Source organism: Cupressus sempervirens, chromosome 3 (assembly GCF_028749045.1).
Source record: "Cupressus sempervirens isolate cs-2001-9-10 chromosome 3, ASM2874904v1, whole genome shotgun sequence".
NCBI lineage: Eukaryota > Viridiplantae > Streptophyta > Pinopsida > Cupressales > Cupressaceae > Cupressus > Cupressus sempervirens.
In genome coordinates, this window is record NC_143120.1 from 1,125,392,504 (window position 1) to 1,125,405,774 (window position 13,271).

At 33.7% G+C, this 13,271-nt stretch overlaps 1 protein-coding gene across 4 annotated transcripts; it reads right to left on the minus strand.

The window, feature by feature from the left end:
- Positions 1-1,509: 1,509 nt before the first annotated feature.
- On the minus strand, positions 1,510-12,414 carry LOC149570770 (uncharacterized). Of its 4 annotated transcripts, none has more exons than XM_089823315.1 (3): positions 11,980-12,414; positions 11,093-11,150; positions 1,510-2,224 (listed from the first exon to the last, which is right to left on the minus strand). In XM_089823315.1, exons 1-3 carry the CDS (start codon positions 12,137-12,139, stop codon positions 2,158-2,160), a joined length of 285 nt encoding a protein of 94 aa, XP_089679441.1. In that variant the 5' UTR covers positions 12,140-12,414; the 3' UTR covers positions 1,510-2,157. The 4 variants fall into 4 exon arrangements, with proteins under 4 accessions (XP_089679441.1, XP_089679444.1, XP_089679442.1 ...); XM_089823318.1 differs by having other exon boundaries at positions 11,985-12,412; XM_089823316.1 differs by lacking the exon at positions 1,510-2,224 and adding an exon at positions 10,077-10,641 and having other exon boundaries at positions 11,980-12,412.
- Between the last annotated feature and the right edge of the window lie 857 nt (positions 12,415-13,271).

Sequence of the window (13,271 nt, forward strand, 5' to 3'; positions counted from 1 at the left end):
GAAAATATAATATATGGGAAAGCGGATGCTGCTATGGAAGAAGTTGAAGGAGGACCAAATGTTGCAAATGCCCGCAGTTTCATAACCCTACTTCTGTATGGCTACAAATTACAATAACGCAGTTTAGAACCTCTTTTCTATATTTATTCCCAAAATGCTTTATTCATATATTAACCTCACAATATCACATTTTATGCATAAACATTTATTGCCTCACTTTTTGTCCATCCCTTGGCATTGATCCTGGATTCTTGCTTGCTTTATGGTGCTATAAATCAATTACACTATGGTAGGAGTCACCAATGGCATTTATAATTTTATGCAATACGCTAACATCCAATCCTATTTTAACCTGTAATGAAGAATTTGAAATACTACAATCAATCTCCAAAGATGAAAGTTTCAAAACTAAGTATAGCAATTGATTATAACCATAAATATGCTAGACTTAGCACTACTTAATAGTTTAAGGACTTCTGTGTTGCATTTTGTGCACATGTAGGTTGGGAAAAGAGAGCTTCGGTTATCTAGAGGGCCATATTAAAGAACCTTAAAATTCTTTTCCTTGATGAAGCAACAAGTGCTCTTGATGTAAGCTCTAAGAGAATTGTACAGGAAGCTCTCGACTGTCTTATGATAGGAAGAACCGCTGTTGGTGTTGCTCATTGCAGGGGAACCATTAGAAATGCAGACATTATTGATGTTTTGTAGCATGGTCAGATTGTCGAATTGGGAAATCACAAAAAATTGCTAGCCAAAAATAGCAATGGTGCTTATTACTAGTCAAGGTCCAAGAGAATGGTTTTGAGGACTCTACATATCTCAGCCACCCATTATCAACTAAATTTCTGAGCCTCCGTTCACGTAGCTTAAGAACTGAAATGTTAGAGGGGATAGGAGATTAAAATGATTTCAAATGCGAGGGTTCAAGACCTCTGCACCAATCAAGATTGCTCCAACAATATTTACATAAATTAGCCCTTCCATACAAATTTAATTATTTTGCTTTTCATTGACTAGTCTTTGCCCAAACAACTTGTTCATAACTGGTTTCTAACAGGCGAGCTCGCAACTGCAAGGGCTGCAGCAGATGCTGGTACAATTATGGTAAAATCAATATACCAGTTTATAAGTCCTTGCTTCTGTTTATTTTATGCTTCATGGTCCAGTGATCTGCAGAGAAGTTTTTTGTTTGGGATCAATTTTTGAACAGCATAGCACACATACTATATAGATTAAAGTGCCAATGTTTGCTTAATCACCTAGGGTGGTTGTTATATGGATATACTGGCTTCCTTGTTTTCAACACACTGACATCATTATCGTGCAGATTGTTTCATTTTCCTCAAGTTGCATTGTTGAGGAGATTAGCCACTGGCGATGTTGTTTGTTTTCTTTAACTCGATGCATGTGAACTTCAAACAAATTTTTAAGGGATTCATTAGATCTTGATATTAAAAAAAATTGCACTTCACATTTCATTTTAATAAAGGAACATTAACACCTGAATTTGAAGTCATAATATGCCTCTATGTTTTCATTCTTGAATAGATATATTAGAACAGAAATATCTCAGCTGAAATAGCACGGTGTGCAGAGCGTGGACTCTACAAAGCGGTTGATTCAACAATTGACACTCCAAAGCTTGGATGCAGGAAGGTAGACATGAGAAGCAAGGATGCCTTGATAAACTTCTTATAGGCACATAACAATACTAGGCCTGTGCAGGGAGGTTCCAATAGATATCTACTAAGTTACATATTCGATGGTCCACCCCCAAATTCAGAAGTTGATTCACTCGACATTCGAATTCGTATCAGATTCGCATTTTTCTGGAAAATTCGCTGTAGAATCTCCACGCAGAACCCTGGTCGAATGTGACGCGACTTTGACTGACTTCAGACCTCTCCCAACGATTTGGAAACATATTTATGTTTTTTCCAGTGAATTTTGACCGACTTTCTTGTGATGCTGAAGCGGGTTTTGTTTTTTAGATAAGTTTTTTATTCTTATTTTCTGTCTCACCAAATAGGGCACTGGTAATCTTCTAAATATCTCCATCACACTGTATCTGTTCATCTACAACTTCCACAGATTACCTGGCACCACCCTTATACAGAATATGCACACAGAAAAAACAAAAAAACTGGGACAGCGCTATCCAAACTGGGATAATACTTCTCCACTGTTAATGGCCCTTCGTAATGTTGAAAATGGAAAATCTCTGCACAATGAAGAAATCTGGTCATGCCATGCTCATTCCATCTGGTCCACCCGTATTAAAAGTCTGCTAATATGAAATTATATGTTATTTTCCTCCTGACTGCATTGTGCATCATCATTAGTTTTCAATGAAATAGGTTCTTGTTTTGTGAAGGATAGTATATTTATATATAACCTTTCATGGAAAAATAAAATGACACTACTATACAAGCTGATATTAATAATTTTAATAAATGTATATAGAGATATAGATATAAGTTTGAAGGAAAATTATATATATAATTTTTACATATATATAATTTATTTATTTTTAAATCTAGTATGGATGAATCTAAAACGAACCCAAACCCAACCCACCCCCCCCCCCAAAAAAAAGAGCGAATGTCGAATCCGCATCCGAACCAGAATTCGAACTGGCAACTTAGGATATCTATTAACATGTCATTTGATGTTCACACTTTCTCTGCAAGACAAACATAAGGGTTTTCATTTTCCAAATCTTCGTTTCAATATAAAAATGATGGTATCACAAATCACACATCCCTATTGAATTTTTAAATTGACCTTGTGAATTAATATCAATTAAATTCCCTTGAGAACTTTATTATTATAGATGATTCAAATCACATTTACTGCTCTTAGAGATCTTTGTCATTGTATGGCCTAGTCATTTATGTGGGCTACAGTTTTTTGCCATTAAGTGGCTTAGCCATTTATGTTGGCTGTCTAGCACTATGTAACATTTGCTCAAGACAGTTTATAAGAATTTTCTTTTATTGATTTTATGTTCGATGGTCGAGTGATTTGCAGAGAAGTTTTTCATCTGGATTGAACAACATAGCACACTTACTATATAGATTAAAGAGCTAGTATTTCCTTGATCACCTAGGGTGGTTGTTATATGGATACCCCTGTCTTCCTTGTTTTCAACTCACTGACATCGTTACTCTGTAGATTGTTTCATTTTCCCCCAGTTGAACTGTTGAGGAGATTGCAGCCACTGGTGATGTTTGTTTTCTTCAACTCTTGTGCATGTGAACTTCAAACAAACTATGGGGTTCAGTAGATATCAAGGATAAACTTAAGAAACCCCCTTTGGATAAAAGTATAAAATTTTGGCAAATCAAACATTAGTTTTGGGGAAAAAAATTAATTTCTATTGGCGATTTTTTTTGAAGTAGGAATTTTTTAACTTTATTGGCCATTTCTTTCAATTGAATGAAAAATCTATAAAATCCTAGCGAATCTTTCATTATTGATGAAAATTGTGAAAAAAGGCACACATACCTAAAAACCATGATTTTATTATTATTATTATACGAAGCCTAATTAATTATCAAACTTTAAGGTTAACTTTAGCCCACTCTTGTCATTACAGTTTCCCTCCAAATTATTGAATGGTGGTTTGGGGATAGCACCCCTATTATTTATAACCATTGGATGATCCTAAATCAATGGCCTAAATCCTATTTTGAGCAAAACTTTTAAAAAGATACCAAGTTTAAAAGAAAGTCCCCAAAACAAAGACATGTGTCCCCAATCAAATCTAGGATAAAAAATTTCATGAACAGTCTTAATAATAGAGACACATGTAAAATCTACGTACTTAATCTGTAACCTAACTTAAATTTTTACCATTTATTGGTGAATATGACCACCAATTAAGACAAGCCTTGGAAATTGCAGGCGAAAATATTTAATTTATTTCGTAGAAAAATTAGAGTCCATTGGTGAAGTCATCACTAGAATACAAATACTTCTGTGTTATTATAGGCGATTGGCATAAGAATGGGACCCATTTTGGTAAACTGCAGGTGACATGGACACCCCAAAAGTGCAAAACAATTAGCCAAATTTGGGGTCCCCGATGAGTGAGATTAGCCAATTGGCGAATATTAGCCACTAAACTTTTCTTTGGTAGATCTTGATATTAAAAAGATCAGATTTGCACATCACATTTGATTTTAGTAAATGAACACTAACACCTGAATTTGAAGTCATAATATGCCTCTTATGTCTTCATTCTCGAATAGATATATAAGAACAGACATATCTCAGCTGACATAGTGCAGTGCAGAGTGTGCAGGCTACAAAGCGGTTGTTTTAACAGTTAACACCCCAAAGCTTGGATGCGGGAGGCAGACATGAAGAGCAAGGATGCCATGATGACCTTCTTATAGGAACATAATGATAACATGGTTTTAGGCCTGTATAGGGAGGTTCTTATAGATATATACTAACATGTCATATGATGTTCATACTTTCTCTGGGAGACACATAATGAGTTTCATTTACCAAATCTCAGTTTCACTATAAAAATGATGGTGTCACAAATCATGCATCTCTATTGAATTTCCAAACTGACCTTGTGAATTAATATCAGTTGAACTCCCTTGAGAACTTCATATTATAGATGATTAAAATCACATCAACTGCTCTTAGAGTTCTTTGCCATTATGTGGCTTAGCTATTCATGTTGGCTGCAATCTAGCACTGTCTAACATTTGTTAGAGATGGTAAGAGAAGAATAACACCCAACGTAGCTGGAAATCTGTGCTTAAAATATCATGTGGGAAGGGTAGAAATACTTACAAACCACTTGCCAATGCTTTTAGTTTCAGTCTTTCAGATGCTATTATCTGGCTTTGACTAGCATGAAAACTTTAATTTGGTGGGATCTTATAATTTATGCCAGGCATAGCCCATCTAAGTGCATGTTTAAAGTTCTTATTTAGTCTAATGGAAAGCCCCATGGCATGAAAATTGCTGGCAACATAAAAATGACAAGCAACTTCAGTTGTTTTCTTTTGCTAACATCTAATGTGACCAAGCAGTTTTATGCTGTGATGAATCATGAGAAAAGTAAAAGCATGTCTTTATTTACATTGGAGCTGACCTTCATGCTATTCTTTCATACCTGTATCAGCATTTCTTCTTTGGTATTGTGGGCAAGAATCTTACAAAAAGAGTCCAGAAGATGATGCTTGCTGGTAAGTTTAATATCTCTTGTAGGTGTCTTATTCATTCAATCAATTGTCTAAGAATGTAAGAGTTGTTAGTAAAATCCACTGCTTTATTTTGTGAGATTTCTAAGCAAGCTTGGGCCCTATTCATTTGACTTGAACCCTCACCACAATCAATGAAGTAAGCTAGTTTGATGAAGAGGAGAATAACTCAAGCCAGACAGCTTCTCGTTAGGCAACCAATGCAGCCAATGTCAAATCAACAATTGTAACAAGAACCTCAGTTTTTACAGAACATGACTTAATTGCTGACTTCATTGATGGTTGTTTCTTCAATGTGGAGTGGTGAATGGACATTCATACTACCCACTTGCTTTGTAAGTAATATTGTAGCCTAATTCAAATCTGAATGCAGCTGGAACCCTCTTAGACTCTCAGCTTTTTCTTCTATGAACTTAAGGACTTCGCATATGCCTACATTTAAGTTTCTTATCTTTCTACAGAAGACATTCAGACCTCCAATGCCATTTAAATCAACAATTGGAGTAAGAATCTCAGTTATTGTACAGAACGTAACTTCATTGCCGACTTCATTTATTGTTGTTTTTGTTGTGGAGTATGTGATAATGTAGCCTTAGTCAAATCCGAGTACAGCTGGAACCCTTTTAGGCTCTCAACTTTTTCTTCTATGAACTTTAGGATTTTGTATATGCTGACATTCAACTTTCTTATCTTTCTTTTGAAGACATTCAGAGCTCCAATCTCATCAATGCAGAATAAGTAGTTAGAATATGCGGTTGCTTTTTTTTACTTTTTTAAGGCTGTGATTTTTACTCAGCTTTCTGAATAGTGCCCATTTTCTAATAATTTATAAAATATTTTAACAGTTGTCGCCCAATGCTTGCCTCAGTTTGCTGCAAAAATAATTTAAAATGCCCTGTTTTGTGGGTTTGCGTATTTTAGAAGTGATTATATGTTGTGTCAACAAATTTCGGAAAAACTGACTTTAGAACTTGTGGATATCCAAATCAGTGGAATGGTTTGTTAATTGAGGCGGTCAGAAATTGTATTTCTAGAAGTTGAATATTGTCGCAATTATGTAGTAGTAAATTCCCGCATTCGTAAAACTCTAGCATATTTATTCATACTTGTAGACATTAATTTTGATGTTTATGAATCATTTATGGTTTTATTGAGTTAGAGAGGAGCTAATTTTGTAGAAAGTTGATGTCTGTATGAGGCAGGCAAACAATGTAGACCAGCTATGTATGCATTGAGATGTGGCTGATGCTGCCATGTTACGTTATAGTTCATGGATAAAATATTTTAAATTGTTTATCTGGGAAACAATTTGTACCTGCACAATGCTGCAGATGTATATATTGCACATTATGAATGTCATTTGTATGTATGCAAAATGTTGTATATGTTTCTAATGAAGATACAGTAATTCTTTAAATGTCTGCTCAATAACTAGCAATGTTAAGATTTCTTGTGTGGTGTTTTGCTTCAGGTGGCTCGGCTCCTACCAATATTTTCCATTATCTAATAAGTGCTCCAAATTATTGTGTACAGCTGGTTACCCCATGCTTGGTAGAGGCTGGCATTCTTTCTTGCCATCCAATTGCCCAACTTCTCTCATTGCAACCGATATACAACATTAATGCATTAAGTTGTATGTCATATGTAGTCTCTTTTGTTGCAAAATTATATTTACAGTTATTTTTCTCTAGTACAAGACTACAAAAGCCTCAATGAGACTATATATTTATATCAGACAAAATTATACATATATTTGTTTTGTTATTACACCCTAGGACACCGTGGTGTTTGTAAGCACATTACGTTCAGTTGCACTTGGTTCTTACGTGAGAAAATGAGGCACAATTATATAGTTATTTGAATTTTGAATTACTTCTTTCTAATGTTGTGATGTGCTATAATAATTTTGATTTTTAGGCAATTTGTGACGTTTGTTGAAGAATATCCAGTCTCTTTTGTTGCAAACATATTGTCTGCAGTTATTTTTCTCCAGTACAAGACTACGAAAGCCCCTTTTTTTGGGCAAATGGCAGGGACTCCAGCTGCAAGTAGCTCTTGTTAATATTACTACTAGAAATTCTCTTCTACACCTCAACATGTAACCATAAGACAAAATTACACGAATCATGTGAGGAAAATAAAATAGAGTGAAATGGTTCTATAATTCTCTTACAAGTTATTGACAGTAGGCCAGAAGTAAATGGCTGGCATTTTGTACTTTAAGTGGACCTCTCCCCTCACCTAAACAACCACAACAAGCTGCCTTTTAAAGCTCTTCTGTAGGCATGTCCCATGCCTGCTAGGATAGCTCATTTGATGTCATTTTCAAAGAATTGGACTGGTCATGGAATCCCTTCGTTTTTTTCCCCTGGTAACTTGCCCATTGGATATTTGAAGTGTAATTTATGCATTTCTTCCATTAAGAATGTGTTCATCCCAGTCGTAACATAAGAAATGGTCTAAGACAAGACATACACTTGTGAGACTCATTGACGTAAATCACAATAATGATTAAAAAATAGCAGGGTCTGGTTCTAAAACTTTGCCACAAGATTAAAAGCCAATGTATACAACAGTAAAAAAAGTTTCCTTGTTACTAAATGGGTCACTCTAAACATTTAAGAGGCATGCTGGCTATGCGGTAACCTGAAAGATTTAACTTTCTGTTGGGAAGTTGGTGCCTCTGTCCCCTCTAGGTGAAGGTACCATTACGCATAGACTGATGGATTTGTGACATGTGCTCAACCACCTCTTGTAGATCCTTGTCTCTGTCTGTCGTGATGTTCATTGATAGCTCAAGCTTTTGGCGTAATGGCAGTGGTGATTCCAACAAGTAATATCAGAGAGCTGGGTTATGGGTTCAAATTCCTCGAGTCGTGTTGAGGGGGCAATTGTTGGGAGGTTGGTGCCTCTGCCCCCTCTAGGTGAAGGTACTGTTCAGCATATATTGATGGATTTGTGACGTGCTTAACCGCCTCCTGTGGATCCTTGTCTCTGGCTGTTGTGACGTTCATTGATAGCTCAAGCTTCTTGTGTAACGACAGTGGTGATTCCAACATTCTCCTTTATCTTTAACTATAAAAGGGAATATCTGTGCAATTACTTTTTAACATCAATAAATGTGCCAACTGTACAGTATTTAAGGTAGTGAGAAGTTTTTATGCTCAATCTCCAAGGATCTTTAAATTAAATTGTTTCCCCACATGTAATATTTTATTGTGCTATTTATTTCACAACTCTTGTGGATAGATCAAAATGCTTCTCTGTCCATCTATGTCTGTTCCTCATATGCATCAAATATCTATTCAATCTTTAATTCTACATGTGCATCTCCCTGATTCAATCTTTCAAAAAGCGAAAGATGTCAACAAGCTAGGAAATTTCGAAGAATTGTGCTTTGCTTCACTGAATACACTTGATTGCACTTCTACTCTTTATACAAGATCATTTTTTATTCAAAGGCAAATACTTTGAGAGCTTTCTAGTGACCTATTCACTTTAATTTTAAGTACTATTGACATAGCCATCTTATTGTGAAGTCAAAGCAGAATAGACAACTGCAAGGAAAGTCTACTGAGGATGTCAAGAGCTTGTAAGCTATGCAGTTCTCCGTCAAGGGCTATCTCGAGTAGGCTAAAGAGTGATCTCCAGTTGCTTTGGCACTTATAAGACAGAGAAGGTGATAATGTTACCTAAAAAGACTTCAAATTTTCAGGCTGATCAGCCTTTCAAATGTATTTTTTCCGTATATACTATATAAACAGTAGGCTCTCCTTAAAGACCTCCATGACAACAAGAAGTATTGCAAAACATGAAGACATAACTAATGTCATACACCAGTTGTGTGGATACAAGAGAGCATTGAATAATGTAATGTCTGACCTAAGTCACAAGGTTTGAATTTGAATTCAAGTTCGTCGATCATAAAACTGTGATGAAATTTGGCAAGGGTAGAAAATGAGGAAAAATTTGACATTAAGTTTAACTTATATAAATTTATTTATTTTTAAATATAAGTAATATATCCACAAAATTGTCAAAATATTTTGACATTGCTAAATAATTAAGCTAAATAACACAATATTATTTTATTTTATTTTATTTTAAAATAATATTATTATAAAATAACAATATTATATTAAGTATCATAATATTCAGATGAAGTTCAAAATGGGTAAATATTTGATGAAATTCGAACTTCATGGATGAGATTTGGTGTATCCCGTTCCTTAGCGTCTGACCATGACTGTGCTAACTCTTCAATTAATGAAGAATTCTCTTCTGAGCTAACAGCTTCCATTAAGGATTTTTTAACTGCTGAATATTTTCAAAATAAAGAATTGTCATAAGGTTTTTGAATAACTAAAAATTGAAGGTTGAACATTTTCCATCTGCACTTTTGATGTTTTCATAACCTACAGCTCAAACAAATTGTATTAAGAAGTGAAATATAGTTAAAAGTAGGCAAAAGCCTACAACGCAACAGTAACTTGCGAGCCTCTCATGTGGGAGGTCTTAGGTTCGAATCTGCCTTTGCTTAACATATAATATTGATTAATTCTAACAAATAATAATAATTAATCTAGGCTTCGGCCGATTACCGATCAAAAATAAAAATAAAAAAATACATAGTTAAAAGTAAATGACTAACGTATGCATAAATATAAAAGAGTGACCACAAAGTATGTTTCCATAACAATTCTAACTTTAAATAGTCCCAGTTCATTCAAAGACAAAATCGATTGATGCTTACATTTAGATTGGTGGTAGGAATAAGTCAAGTTGATGCAGAGGTAAAACACAACGGAAGCAAACACAATAGCAATAGGAACCAGCACTAGCAAGAGATAGATTATAAAATTCTTCTATTTAATTTATCAAATGAACAGTACATACATTAGCTCTCCTGCAGATTTCTTCTCTCTGTAACTTAGTATCCAGAAACTTTGCTCTCCAACTTGACCTAAACCTAAACCTAAAACTCTATTTATACTTGCTAAGATAATCTACGACACCTTCTAGATTATTACAAAATAGGAAGAACAACTTATAGAAAATTATAGATCCAGTATAGAATGAGGAAGAGTGACCCCACAATGATTTGTACAAATTCCAAAAAAATTATCTTATCCTAATGACGAAATCAAGATAAATTTCTCAAGTCGGCTCGTGCATAAAACTTGACCTAAATACTTTATATAAAACTTTGACCTAAATACTTTATGTGGGTGCTCCTGCACCACAAATCCCGTTCAGTCATTTGGTTAAACACTTTATGAACATTAACTGCACCTGACATGCATGATGTCAATGTGTTTTTGATAACATGCGCCCCTAGGAAAACTGAATCCCCTCTTATGATGAAAGAATGGATTAGCCGATCACCACAATCGCTAGTTTTGGTAATACTTGTCTGTAACAATTGAAAATAAGTGGAAGAGCATAAGCATGAGTAAAAATTGAAAGTGATTTTTTCCCGATGTAAGTAGTAAGCACAATTACATAATCACAGCCATTTACTTTTAAGTTTTCTGTAGCAGTTGTGAGAGGTTTTAAAACTATCATTCAACATATAGCACAAAATATTAATTGAGAGTTACACATTATAATAAAGGGGAGAGAATAACATTTCAAAGCTCTAATCATTTCAAATCGACAATGTTTTAGGTGAGCAATAAGCAAATCAATGAACGTTCATGTACAGAATCTATACATGCACATTAATCCACATATTCAATAATTATATATATATATATATATATATATGTCCATAAAGCAAAGATGCATTTAATTCTGCAAAAACATTAAATATAATCTAAAATGCAATATTAGATTAGTTATGTGAGATGTATCAATCTACTTACAAGATGTATGCAATTTGAGCAATAAAATGGAAGCACCGGTAACGCCTTGATGAAATGCCTGCATCAATAACACTTTGATGAAATGCCTGATTGCAATCTTGTTTGAAAAGGTGAAATAATTCCGTGTGCGTGAATTTGTTTGAGTTAAAAAAAGTTCAATTATTGAATCAATTAATTGCACAAAATGCATAGTAAGAATCAATTGCGAACACAAACCTTGTGAAGGTACGTGAATTATTTGCCAAAATGCAGTCTCACAGAAGGTTGAATAAATTGAGATACAAATAAAAAAATAGATTTGTTGATGAAATCTAAGATATTCTTAAGAAAATATCATGCGAAAGCGTTGAGAACAAATGAATTTTTTGTTGAATGAAATAGTGTTGCATTCTAAAAAAAAATATTTTTTTGCTAAATCAATCTTTAGTCTCCAATATTGTGCTATGTTTGACATTTCGGTTCAAAGCAAGAAATAAAACATTGAAGTTCCACTTTAAAATGCTTGATCTTTAATTGAAACTTGGTCAATTTTATGACTTAAATGTCTCCGGTTTTTCCTCAGCTCTATCTTGCATTTCAAGTTTTTGAAAAAGCTCTTCTGAGCCAAAAGGTACCCTTGGTTAAGCATGTCTCTTTTTCACGTTTTCTATTGAATTTGTTAACCAAAACAAGTAGAGCGGATTAATCAATCATGTCAAGTTATATGTTTTTAATCGATTCATTAATTTCACTTAAATATTAATTTAGAAAAAAGAAAGAAGGGAGGAGGTTAATATGCTTTTCTAAAACACTGAAAAGGAAAAGATTGCTTAACCTGTTTAAAAATTATAACTACCGTTTTGAAAAGTAATTCAAAAACATATGCAGGTACAGGGGAATGTTGTTACCGTACATCTGTATTTTACAAATCCGGATCAGATTTCTGGTCGGCCTACTTATAATGAGAGAACCAGGGAAGGCCAATCTGTTCTGGGGAGCCTCTGGAATGGAGAAGAAAAGGTTTGTGCATTTCCAAATATTATGTTGGATGAAATTCTGGTAAAACATCTTTTATCTTCGATAGCTGGTGAAGATCTTCCATGTTAGGGTTGGTAGACACCTCTTCAAGAAATTTGAAGTTTGAGAAAGTTGTGGAGCCTGATGGTAAGTCCGGAATGACCCCATCGGCAGTATTGGCAAAGATAAATAGAAGTATAGGCAGGAAAATGGAAGAATAAGGAAAGTCGTGGTCGGAAGATCTCCATTGCATCAGGCAAGGCCAAACCCAAAGGGTTGGATATGCACACCGGACTCATTTTTTACCACTCGCAGTAAGGGTTTAGGATGGATTTATTTATTTATTAGTTTGGCAGAAATACTATTGTTTTTGTTTTCATTCAATTCAATTTTTCAATTTAACTGACCAAAATCAATGTATGGGATTTAAAAAGGCAGAAATACTATTGTTTTTGTTTTCATTCAATTCAATTTTTCAATTTAACTGACCAAAATCAATGTATGGGATCTAAAAGATTAAAAAAGAAACTTCAAATGTTTATATCATTTTCTAATTTTTCATTATTTTATAAATCACATTTTCCATTTTTGGCAATGCCTTTGTTTTTTGTTTTCATTCAAATCACATTTTCCATTCATTCTATTGGACCATTCTATTTTTGGCGATGAAAAATTCAATTTTCTCCGACAAAAATACAAAAATTTTCTAACATCTTTATCATCTATTAATGAATGCATTAATTACAACTTTATCTTTTCTACATTTTTGAGAAGTGGATTAACTTTTTAAGAACAATCACAAATGAATATCTAATCAATATTATTAATTATTACTATTTTTTTTACCAAGTTCAAATATAGATATTTTAATCAAGTTAAATGTTTTATATTTCTCATTTTAAATACATTTATTATTTAAAATAGTTTATGAGGAAGAAGTCAATTTATAGAGTTAAATATTTTTAAAGTTGTATAATTTAGATATTTTAATGAAATATAGAGTTAAATGTTTTAAATTTCTTATTTTAAATATATTTATTATTAGTTTTACATTGATGTTTATTTTTGTAATTTGTAAAATGTTATTTCTTAAAGTCAGTTTTCAAATAGAGTGGAGTCGTTCCTATACCTACCGAGAGCATCTCTCTTTTCTGACTCATCATATTCCTTCCCACCCATCTTT

What these genes read in the sequence shown, in the direction of transcription:
- LOC149570770 (XM_089823314.1), bottom strand. Translation starts at nt 12,139, where the DNA reads ATGTTTTACCAGAATTTCATCCAACATAATATTTGGAAATGCACAAAC. An exon ending in CGGATTTGTAAAATACAGAT is followed by an intron (nt 11,151 to 11,984) that starts GTACGGTAACAA and finishes TTATTGATGCAG; the next exon opens with GCATTTCATCAAGGCGTTAC. An exon ending in GCTCAAATTGCATACATCTT is followed by an intron (nt 10,642 to 11,092) that starts GTAAGTAGATTG and finishes CAATTGTTACAG; the next exon opens with ACAAGTATTACCAAAACTAG.